This window comes from Quercus robur, chromosome 12 (genome assembly GCF_932294415.1).
Source record: "Quercus robur chromosome 12, dhQueRobu3.1, whole genome shotgun sequence".
Classification (NCBI taxonomy): Eukaryota; Viridiplantae; Streptophyta; class Magnoliopsida; order Fagales; family Fagaceae; genus Quercus; species Quercus robur.
This window is the reverse complement of record NC_065545.1, coordinates 16,656,231-16,668,426: the sequence shown is the minus strand read 5'-3', so window position 1 is coordinate 16,668,426 and position 12,196 is coordinate 16,656,231. Positions and strand designations below refer to the sequence as shown.

The following is a 12,196-nucleotide window of genomic DNA, read 5'->3' as shown; positions in this document are numbered from 1 at the left end:
GACTCAAACCTGTGGAGAAACTAGCTACTCCAAGAAAATCTAAGTGGTAGACAGAATCAAGATCTTGCATGGTCCTCGGACTCAAACCTATGGGGAAACTATCTACTTCAAGAAAATCTAAGTACTAGATAGAACCATGGTCTTGCATGGTCCTCGGACTCAAACTTTTGGGAAAACTAGGTACTCCAAGAAAATCTAAGTACTAAACAAAACCAAGGTTTTGTATGGTTCTCGGACTCAAACCTAAGGAGAAACTAGCTACTCCAAGAAGAATATAAGTACAAACAGAACAAAAGTCTTGCATGGTCCTCAGACTCAAACCTATGGGGAAACTAGTTACTTCAAAGAAGAACCTTAGTGCTAGACAGAACTTAAGTCTTGCATGGTCATCGGACTCAAACTTATGGGGAAACTAGCTACTTCAAGAAAAACCTAAGTTCTAGACAGAACAAAAGTCTTGCGTGGTCCTCGGACCCCCGGCTTTGTTAAAACTAACACGCGTTGGTACCTTTCTAATTGTTTAAGCTAAGTTCAATCATGCCTCGGTCCTTGGACCAGACACCTAAAGCAAGTTAAAGCTATAAATATCATCGAAGACGTGGAAAAGAACCCTAGTACCTGGCGATCCCCTCGAACAGTTTACTTTAGGTTACACGTCCTTGGGCGGTCACCCTATTTGCAATGCAAAACATGCGGTTGTTTTCCTGGTTAGTCTTATATAGTTAACTTACATAAAGTCGGCGTTGTTATGCCCGTCAGTTTTGATAAATTCAGGGTGACAACTCTTTACCATCAATGGCATCAGTTCTAAGTACTATGCAAAAGAAAAGACACCAGCACACCCATTCATAAAATAATTATTGCGGAAAAGAAAAGGTACACAAAATGAAATAAAACCGTCTTTTTATTAGATAAAGAAGAAGTACAATGTACATAAAAGAGCTTAGATAAGCCTATATCAGAAGCTAACTACAAAAAGCAGTACACGGGAACGGTAAATCCTCAATCTTGCTCCAGCAGCAATCGAGCAAGTATGGATGGCACTGGCGGTGGAAGAGAAGAAGAAGCAGAGATGCCCGATCCACGATCTTGCTCCAGCAGCAATCAAGCAAGTATGGATGGCGTCGGCGGTGGAAGAGAAGAAGAAGCAGGAACGCCAAATCTACATACTTGCTCTAGCAGCAATCGAGCAAGTATGGATAGTACTGGCGATGAGAAATCCAAACCCGCACACGCGTGACATACGGCGCTGGATGAAAATCCAAGTTTTGTCGCACCAAAAATTTGATACGACCTACGCCTGCTTCGGATTTTGGCTGAAGGAAGAGAGACTTCCTTCTTGTCCAGTCGAGGGGGAGGAATATCTTTGGTCTCTGTCTCCATTGCCCTGACTGGGTCATTCTAAATCTCAGAGACACCCGTGGCTTCTGAAGAGGGTTTGGTTCCTTCACCCTCACCTTTATCCTTGGCCATTTCACTCCCTAAATCTCAATCAATATCATAGTGGGGACTGTGGGAACATTTGGAGAGTTAAAAGCCTAAAAAACTCAAGGGTCTGCGAATAAAGGAGAATGATCTCCCCCCATGTGTCTTATATAGGGGGAAAACTTGATTGCAATCAATTCGCCCAAATCTCCAAAAAGGAATTACAAGTGAGATTAATCTCGCTCAATTTCCAAAGTAGTCTTCAGCTGTTGGATTTGCGCCACCTCGTGAAGAGATCTTAATGAAAACGCACCTCGTGTACTGAAATGGCAGGAACGTGGCTTGGATAAACTAAAAGAATGTCTCACAGCCAGGAACGTGCCCCAGGCAGGCGAAGAGGCTCTGGCATTGATGGAGGACAAGATTTGGCAAGCCATGACAAGGGCCCGATGTCACCAAAACCCTCCTCTCTATCCGAGGAGCCAGACAACAAAATTTTAAGGGGCTAATGTGGGGGGTAAAAGACCAAAAGGTCCATGTCAATGTCTACATTGGGCCAAGGGCCCAGTCCAAGGGAAAACCCCTCCTCGACCATGGTAAGAACCCTCCTCGGCATGGATGTAGCCAAGCACTAAGGGGACAACCTACTACTGGTAGTGACACTCCAAATCATTTCACGGAACAGAAAAAGTACTAAAGTAGAAAAGGACAACGGAGAATGGAAATGTCAGAGGGAAAAGTTGTCATTATTGCATTCAGTGCCTTGTGCCTGACATAGCCATACTTTTCTGCCTTTACAACCACTCCCAACAACTGGAGGGAAAGGCTAATGGAACAAATACCTACCCTAGGAACCCCATTCAGGAGGAAGGAAATTACTATAAAAAAGGAGTGGAGAGAGACAGAAAGGGGGGCTAAACCCCCCCCAACACACTAGAGGCACCAGAAAAAGCTCCTCCGACCGTGCCGAAGACCAATCATCTCTGGTAAACCCAGTCCATCTCAACTTGATCGTGAAGAACACCGTGTTAACCGTTATCCATACACTAAAACCTAACTCTTTGACCCACTCTCTACAAATTCATTGTACCAGGCTCACTGGTCTAAGGTCCCATGCATCTTGGGCCTGGGCTGAAAAACGTGACCCTACAATATACTTACAAATATATATATATATATATATATATATATTATATATTATATATTATATACTATATTAACTAATTTTGACCACCCTAATAAAAATGTTAAATAACATGGCCTGATAATCACAAGAATTTGAATTCAACAAAAAAATAATATTGCTACATCAACAATATTTTTATAATAAATCTTATGTGGTAAGCTATTACTAATTCTAATTTGGGCTCAATATTAACATGTTTTATCCACCAATAACAACTTATTGCATAAGATTTGTTATGAAATTGTTATGGTCACTTTATTATTCTCATATTAACATTTTCAATTTCCACTTTATCTCTTATTAATCTTTTTTTTTTTCTTTACTAGTACAAAAAATTGTAATATTTCATGTATTTGCATTTTTTTTTTTTTTTGTGATGTTGATATATTCAAGTTATCTCTTTATTAAATTTTGTATAATTTAAATTTCTTAGTGACCACCCTAAAAAAAATTTCTAGAGCCACCACTATATGTAGATGTGTATCATGCATGTTTCCTTCTAAAATTTGATGTCTAACATGTCTGTTTGTCATGTCTTTCCACATGTTGTGGATGTCTGTCAATCGTTTTTATGGAAATAAATAGCATGATAGAAACATAAGTAGTGTCTTTGTTTCACCTAATAAAAAATCCTTTATTTTGAACTAGAATAATTTATTTTTATTTGTTTTTTAACTCATTGTAGCATTGAATAAGGTGACGATATTTAAAATTTGTTAACTATCTGGTGCATTACACAGATTAACGACTAGTTATTTTAGGAATCTATATTATCTATTCTCAAAATTTATGAGATTCGGGTAGGGATCTTAGTTGTAAACAAATTTTTTTTCGGAAGTGATAATATGTATAGAATGTTTACATATACTCTCTACTATAAAATAATTATATATACTACTTAAAAAAAATGAGAGATCAGGGGACCATGGCCCTTTAGTTTCAACATAGTTTCTTCGCTGGTTTATCATATTACCATGATTTAGTACAATACGATTTCCCCATGGAATGATGGTAATCAAATATTATCACCACACCACATGGGAATGTGATTTTTTTTTTTTTTTTCAATTTATTTATTACTAAAATACATTTTTGACTCTTAAAGTTTAGGACTTGTTATCATTTTGGTCTTATGATTTAAAATTTGTATTTTGACCTTATATATATATATATATTTTTTCATATTAACACTATTATACATTTTTGTTAGTAATTTAACTTTTAAATGCCCTTCATGTTTAACAAATTCAGGAAATACTAGCTCCAAAATATTGTGGAAGGTAGAATTTTCATTGCTAGGCATAAAAACATATTATAGATATTAACAAGATACCACTAGGGTTTTGTTACTTTTGTATTTTATTTTTTGTTAAAAAATATCTTATAGATGGCTTAATTAGTAACCAGACCTCGTAAAGCTTCCAATTTCCTATTTTTCTTCGTAGTACTATCACTTGTTCATTATTCATTTGGTTTAATTATCACTCTGGTTCTCAACCTCTACCTCATGTTTCAAAATATTCCATAGCCTTTCATATGTGTCATTTTAATCACATAAGAACACAATATTAAGGATTAAAATGACATTTAAAATAATAATAAAAATGACACATTTAAAAGAATAAAGTGAAACTTTACAAACTACTCATATATCTTTATATTGAGGGTTGAATTTTGAAAATTTAATTGTTGGATTGCATGTTCTTATTTTATTTTTCATGCTTGCAAAATTTTAAGAAAATCAAATATCAATTGCTATGTCATCAAACAGATGTTAAAATTTCAAGTTTTTGTGATCTAAAATTGTGTATAAAAAATAAGTTTATTAATCGAATAATAAATAATATCTGATTTGAATGAAATTTGATATACACGATAAGAACATAAGGAACATAAAGTGCAACGGTTAGATTTTCAAAATTAAAAAAAAAAATTATATATATATATATAAAGTATGAATAGTACTAGTTAGGAGAGAAATTGTATTCCATTTAAAAGGATTGAGCAGCAAAGTAATAACTTTAACCAAATTAATAAACGAAATGAGTGAAAGTACTGAGGGGACCAAACAGTAAATTGAAAACTTTACGGGGACCCGGTTACTAATTACGCCATCTATAAAGATCCAAATAAAACCTAGCGATGGTGTCTCTTTTTCTAATTACTATCACAGCTCTCGATTCCTAGCGCAGACGGGACGAGAAAACTGAAATATCACTTTCGCTGCTAGGGTTTCTCTTTCTCCTTCGTATTTTCCTCAGGTTCCAATCTCTCTCTCTCTCTCTCTGTTTGTGTTTCTGTTTATGCATCTTGCTTCTTTTCTTCTTCTTTTCCGTTCTTTTAGACCTAAATTTTTTCAAGAACAATATTTTGGGGGAAAAACAATTTTCTTCGTCAAAACCTTGGGGCTTTTTGGGAAATTTTTGCATTTGACAAACAGTGTAGTATTTATTTATTTTTTATTTTCGCATCGTACTCGTCGATTTGAGGGAAATAAGCCCTAATTTTTATTGCTGAACCTTAATGAAATTAAATTTTAGGGTTGGTTTTGGAGAGTCTTAAAAATCAAGTTGGGGGAAAGTATAACTGTATCTAGAAAAAGTAAAGCTCTGAAAAGTTGTACGTAACCTGAATAAACTGGTAGGTTAACAGATTTCTGTTATTGGGTTTTCTTTAATTTCTTGTAAATTGAGTATTATATCATACTGGGTATGAACAATTTTGGTTGGGAATGGAGTTCTAACTGTTTGATCATGAACCATATTATATTGATGGGTGTGTGTTCTAGTTTTCTATTTTATTATATGGTTGTTTCTTGAATGTGGCCTTTCAAGTTATTTTAACCATCTTCTTTGAATTAAATTTGTTTTGTCATTTTAGGCTTCGCTTTTTTGTGTTAATTTTACTATAGTCTTGACGCTGGTTGTGGTTTTTGCGCTATTGTTCTTCAGTGGAGTAGTGCATATGGTTGCATTTTAAGTTTTTAGTTTGTTTGATGCGGTCAAATTTTACTGCTACGTTGGTAATATACTTTTTACAAGGAAAAAGTATGCTGGTTTTTTTGGTTATAGCTGGCGGAAATTGTTGACACATCTAGTTTTGGATTACAATGCACTTGTGAGCTGTAAATTAATTTGATTAACTCCCTTTCTTTGTGACTGACAGTTCTCTTTGGAAAAATGACTCGCATATATGTGGGAAACTTGGACCCACGAGTTAACGAGAGGGATCTTGAAGATGCATTTCGTGATTTTGGAGTTATAGAAAGGTATCACGGTTTCGAACATTCACCTTTTATATCATTTGCTCTCAAAATTTTTGGTAATGTTACTAATTACTACTTACTCCTGTTTACTCTGAAGGTTTGTTTGTTAATAATGCAGTTTCTCTGCAGCTTTGTTTTATTGAATACTTCTTTAATTCCTTCTTTCATCATGCTTTTTACCTTGAGTTTAAAATGGTATTCGACTATAGAATATCATATAAATCAACATCATTTGGTAAGATAGATTCAAGCAACTCATTCTATTAGATTACTTTAGCTGTGCTTTGTTTGGGCCCAGTTCAGTAGTTAGCCATGCTTTTGCTTCTTAAGTTAAATTAACTCTTTTTTTTATCTTTTAATACTGAAATTACTTCTTCCATTTGAGAACACTGATTATCAATCTTTAAAATTTTTAGTTTCTTCTTGTTGCTTTGATAAAGCATGTGACAGTGAATCAATAAAGAAGATAGCTGTTCTAATAAAGGAATACATTCTATGTATATTGTTGTTTTGAAGTTGCTATGATAGCAATTAATTGTTTCTTCTATTTTACTCTCAAATTATCAATTTTCTGTGCAGTGTTTGGGTTGCACGCAGACCACCAGGTTATGCTTTTATTGACTTTGAGGATCGTAGGGATGCAGAGGATGCAATCCGTGAAATAGATGGTATGTGTGAAGGGTTCTCAAGTTTTTACATTATCTTTCTTGTATTTTATGCCTGTTTTTATTCTTCTTAACAGATTGCCCCTCTTGGACAATTTTTGTTTGCAAGCAATTCCTTTTTGGTTAGTGACTTTTTTGGTCTTTAGTTTGCCTCAGCTCTGTGATGGGAGGCCTCTGGGTGTGAAAATGGTCCTTTTCTTCTTCTACTGCATCAATTTTTTGTTTGAGCTGGCATGCTTCACTGGGCCTTTTAACTGTCCCTTAAATTATTGGACAATTAAAATTTGGTGGTAAAGAGAGATAAGATAAGTATTTACCAGTGGAATTCAATGGCATCAGAGGGTGTTGGTGATGAGATGAACATCTTTTGCATACCGGGTCTTCTCTTTCGAGATGTTTGCAATTATGTTCAACGTGGGAGCATTTGGACTAATCTGTGCCTTAGTAGACTGAAATATGATCCAGCAACCTTAGAAATATGAGTGTTATAACCAAATTATCTTACTTACCTGAAATGAAAAATTGTAAACCAATTCATTTTAACCATTGTATGGCTAATTTTCATGAATGAACATGCCATATATGTATATATATATATTAATGCATTTTTAGAAGTGCTTTCCAATGCTAATACCTTTTCTCTCTACAATGCCTCTTGGAGTGGCTGTATTTTGTTGCTTTTTACTCTCTCTCTCTATATATATAATGTATTTCTGGGTAGCTTCTCTGGTTCAGTAAACTAAGAATTGTTCAAGAGTCTGCAAGTGTTTACCAGCAGGGAATGTTCTATGCCCTTCTGAACAATGTTTTTCTCTACTCGATCTTGAGTGTGCTTCAATTTAGTTTGCTTTTCTACTTGCTTTTGGTGCCACCTTCTCTTCAGGTAGTTGATACTGTCTGTAGTTTGTTTAGAGAATTTTTTAACTCTTCAGAGATGCATCTTTTCTCTAGCACCATGCCTAATTTATAGAACTTCTGTCATAACTAGTTATTCCTGTTTCTGGAACAGGCAAGAATGGCTGGAGAGTGGAGCTTTCTCACAACTCTAGAGGTGGGGGTGGTGGTCGTGGAGGGGGTCGTGGTCGATCTGGAGGTTCTGATTTGAAGTGCTATGAGTGTGGTGAGGCTGGTCACTTTGCTCGTGAATGCCGTCTGCGTGGTGGTTCAGGAAGACGTCGTAGCCGCAGCCCCCCTCGGTACCGGAGGAGCCCAAGTTATGGTCGAAGGTAAGATAGTGTCTAATATTCTTTTTTAAACTAGTGTCATTTAATTTTCCTCATTCAGTTTCAATAAATTGATGTTGACATCTTGTGTGGGACTACAAGATGGTAGATATGAAGATCTTTTGAAATATATGTTTAATTGAATGTACTCTATTGTCTACTGCCTTTTCACACTTACTATGTACCAGGAGCTACAGTCCCCGCGGACGGGCCTCCCCAAGACGCCGCAGTTTGACACCTCGTGGGCGTAGTAGTTACAGCAGGTCACCACCACCATACCGTGCACGTGAGGAATTGCCATATGCTAATGGGTGAGGTTACTTTCACATGGACACACAAGTGCACATATGCGGACACATTTTGATGAGACGTCAGTTTAGAGTTCACTTGTGATTAATTTACTAATCTTCATATCTGCTGTAACTTTATGCAGAAATGGCCTGAGGGATCGACGCCGAAGCCGAAGCTGAGCATTTCAGGCTTGGTCACTTGCTTTGTAAGAGGACTGTGGGATTGAATATTGTTTAGTGTGCTTGGACTTCAGTACTGTTTAAATCGGGCGACGCCCTCAGCTTCTACTCTTGAATTGGATAAGTTCCTTTCTTTCTTTAATTGAGTTGGATTTTATTTTTCTACCTAATTCAGAATATGTAGTTACATTATAGGAGGAGATCTTAAGCATTATAATTTTATTAAGGACAGTTAAATGAGAGCGTTGCTAAAAACCTATGCTTTTGTTTTTGGTGTGTTGAGGTGTCATCTGGTTCTGCTTCATTGTTGATGTGCTTCTGCACTCCCCTGGATTTCGTTCTTCATTGCCCAGATCTGGGATCTTCAATTTTGAATGGTTGTTGGTCCCAGCCTGCTACTTCTGTAGACTGCTTCTTCTGTAGATGCTTCTATTTGATTGAATCTCTCCAGTTGTGATGCGCCTCCCTCTCTTGTGGCATTTCTTTTATTTAACTTGAAAGGATTGAGGAGCTGCGTCAAACACTTCTGGCAGGTATTTATATCTGTTCTACAGAAGTTGGGTCTTTGGGGTTCTCCTTTAACAAATGGGTTTATTTTCGTTCATGGTTTAAATTGGATTTTACTTAAAAAGATTTAGGTGTAAGGTCAATAGGAAGGCTTTTTATTTTTATTTTTGTTGTTTGTTTAAAAAAGGTCTTGGACTTAAAATAAAATTTTAAATTTGCAAGGGATAATCTTGAATCTCGGACTTGTATTGGGTTGCGAATGGTTCTAAAAGTTCCATCTTAGTCTTGGCATTTAAATGAATCTTACTTTGCCTTTATGGGGTGGGAATGGATTTGACATTAGCCTTTTTAGTTTCTTAATATTACTCCATATGTGCATTCTTTAATTTCCTTCTCGTCTTTTACTTTTCTTTCTCCTTCATATCTTTTGGGTCATGGGTTTCTCGTGCTGTGGTTTTGTGACCTTGGCTAAAGTATGTGGTGACCTCAGCTATTTATATGGTGTTGGTAGAAGATCAGGAGCTCCTCGAATTGAAGAGGATCTGTGGCAGTTGGTGTTAGTGCTAAGCTCCCTAATTTTGCTTGGCCTTTAGTGCTAAAGCAGCTTCCTCTTTAGTGCTAAAGTGGCTCCCTTAGTTGGCTTTGTTTTTGCTGGACGATTATTCTTCCAAAATGCTCGGCAATCGAATGACTTGTGTAGTTTACTGCGTCATTAACAAGTTCTGGTCTAATGGGATAATTGGTCTACATACATGCATTACACCAATAAGCAGTGCAGCACCCATGATTTGGTTTGCCCTTTGGTGCTAAACTGGCTCCCTTAGTTGGTGTGGTTTTTGCTGGATGAATAATCTTCCAATATGTGCGGCACTTGAATGATTTTTGTAGTTCACTGCAATGTTATAACTAGTTGTGCTCAAATGGGATATAATTGATCTACGTGCATTACATCAATAAACAGTGCAGAACTCATCCGTAGGAAAGGTATTGTTAAGCCCCTGATTGAAAGGAAAAATGATTTTCTTTCTTTTGACCTCGACAATGGAGATTTTTTTGGTTGTGGGATGTCACCTGCTGCAAGTAGGCTTCATTGTGGAGACTTCTTTGACGTCAACACTGGGTTACTTGGTTTGCATGAATCTGTTGATAGTGTTTTTTATTTCAATATTCTGCCATACGTTCATCTAGAGAAGGATTGGGGACTTTTCAACAATTCACTGCCTGTGCCAAATGTTACAGAGATATCATCTTAATTTGGTGAGGTAGTGATCTGAATCAAAGTCTTTTGTGATGTATATCTTAGTGTCATAAGACATGGATACAACACAAGCAGTCATGTTGAAAATGTATCTTGTGTGATCTTTTTATATAAATTCTAATAGAGGCACGATAAAGGATGCCTAGCCTTTATAAAATTCCTGCTATTACCAAGTGTTCTGCGTATATCATTTTAATTTGTTGATGCATTCATTTGAATTCATGCAAATCTTTGATGATAAGTCAGTATTCTTCCTAATAAGTTGTTGATTTGAGGACCCCCCCGTTTTTAGACCAAAAGTAAGTAGAGCAATCTCATCATTAAACCAAATTTGTGTTGCTACAGTAGCTAGCTTACCTTTGGCCAGAGAGATTTGCTTTTATATTTTTAAGGTAAACGGAATATGATCATTTATTGTTTCCAATGGCTGTAACGTGCAGTGTGTATGATAGTCAATAAATTTATATATATATATATATATATTTATACTAAATAGAAATTCTACTTTAGGCTAATTTAGGTATATATATGTGTGTGAGTCTCCTTTCTAGAAACTTGAACTCCGGCTCTTGCCCTTCACGTCTCACAAGCGTTTATATTTATAAAGTGATCATCGCACTAAGGGTGTGCGGTGGTTAGTCAATAATTAATAACGAGGAAATCTTCCTCAGATTTTACCTAGATCAATTACATTTCAGATTACCTTTAATTTTGATCTGTGTTGTGGTTCATTAAAATCATTAAACCCTCTTGGTTTTTTCAATGAAGACTTCAAAAGAATCTTATTAAATGAGTAATGATCTTGTGTTGTTGAAGTAACCAGGGTCCGTTGGGAAAAAACTTTTAAATGATTTTAGAGAAAAAGGGGTTGGGGGAGACGTAAAAGGAAGGCATGTTGAGGAAAGGTATGACATGCATTCAATATATGTTTCTTCCCTCTTATTTTTACATGAGTTTCACACAGTCTACATGTATACATATAATATTGCGTGTTGGGCTGCTCATTGTAAGTGAGACGGGCCTTAGACGTCTTTTCTCTGCCTAATCGGGTATTCTCCACAGGTCCTAGAGATGGTTCCGGGCCTTTTTCCCCCCTTCTTCCTAATTTATATTATCTTTAGTTACCAAAAAAAAAAAAAAAAAGGATTTATACCTTGTGTGAGAGTGTACTATTTCATGCTCTAGGATGGTATATGTACCTAAACAAGTCAATTCTGTGAGCATTTTTCAGTATATCGACTTTATGAACTTGGCTATTGCTGAGATCCTTCTGTAGGAAGGTATTGTCAGTTAAGTGAGTTTTCAAACTTCAATTTTCAATTTTTGGTAGAGTTGTTAAACAATTCATTTTCAATTTTTAAACAACATTATATACATTTTTACACACTTTTTCACCCACACGTATTTCAAAAAATTACAAATAACATTACTTAAACTTTAGTACCAAACGGACCCGATGTTTTAAACAAATCTTTTTATGCTTTGGTGGACAATGGGGGACGCTATTACAGCACCAAAAAATATTGGTTTGAAATAATGTTTGCCTATGAAATGTGGTGCAAAGAAAATGCGAGTAGCTATTTGGGCTCAGCGTCAGCACCCACCTTTTGTGGTAACAATAGAATTAACTCTCGCATCCTATGGCACTATGTCGAAATTGACATTAAGAGTATTTTCCATTCATATAAAAAGGTCACTTGTATTGGTGTACTAGTCGTATCATTATTTTCCACCATATTTCCTCCGTCGTAAATTGAACTCATTTGATTAGAATGTTTCATTCTATTTCCTTTTCTTCCCAGTGTTTCTGCATGTTTGTTTTGATTACAACATAATGTTTTTATTATCATTTTTTAACAATTTGTGGTGGTTCATGGTCGACCCAGTCAACAGTGGTGGTAATCAAGTGAAAATCCGATCAATTTTATTTTATTTTTTGTCTTATTTCTTGGACCATGTTCTGTAGTTTCACTTTCACCGCATTTTCTGTGAGATCAACACTTAGGTTCAAATTCTATTCCCCCACCTATAATAATAATAATAATAATAATAATAATAATAATAAATAACAAAACTTTTTTTTTAAGTTAAATTTTGTTTTTATTTTTGCATTTGGGTAAATATAAAAATAAAATTAGTGATGGCCAACATACCCTTAATTCGATCTTCTAAGGTGATGGCAAAGAACTTCCATAAA

General features: G+C 35.7%; 1 protein-coding gene across 1 annotated transcript; it reads left to right on the top strand.

The window, feature by feature from the left end:
• The first annotated feature begins 4,732 nt into the window (after window positions 1-4,732).
• Window positions 4,733-8,491, top strand: LOC126710487 (serine/arginine-rich splicing factor RSZ22A-like). The gene is made up of 6 exons (XM_050410962.1): window positions 4,733-4,872; window positions 5,777-5,879; window positions 6,456-6,544; window positions 7,551-7,767; window positions 7,953-8,075; window positions 8,198-8,491. The coding sequence occupies exons 2-6, from the start codon at window positions 5,791-5,793 to the stop codon at window positions 8,232-8,234; spliced, it is 555 nt and encodes a 184-aa protein (XP_050266919.1). The 5' UTR covers window positions 4,733-4,872; window positions 5,777-5,790; the 3' UTR covers window positions 8,235-8,491.
• The last annotated feature ends 3,705 nt before the right edge of the window (window positions 8,492-12,196 follow it).

Excerpts from the sequence above, each read along its gene's own strand:
- LOC126710487 (XM_050410962.1), top strand. The coding sequence starts at position 5,791 with ATGACTCGCATATATGTGGGAAACTTGGACCCACGAGTTAACGAGAGG. Across the intron at positions 6,545-7,550 it reads TGCAATCCGTGAAATAGATG|GCAAGAATGGCTGGAGAGTG; the intron begins GTATGTGTGAAG and ends TTTCTGGAACAG. Across the intron at positions 8,076-8,197 it reads GAATTGCCATATGCTAATGG|AAATGGCCTGAGGGATCGAC; the intron begins GTGAGGTTACTT and ends AACTTTATGCAG.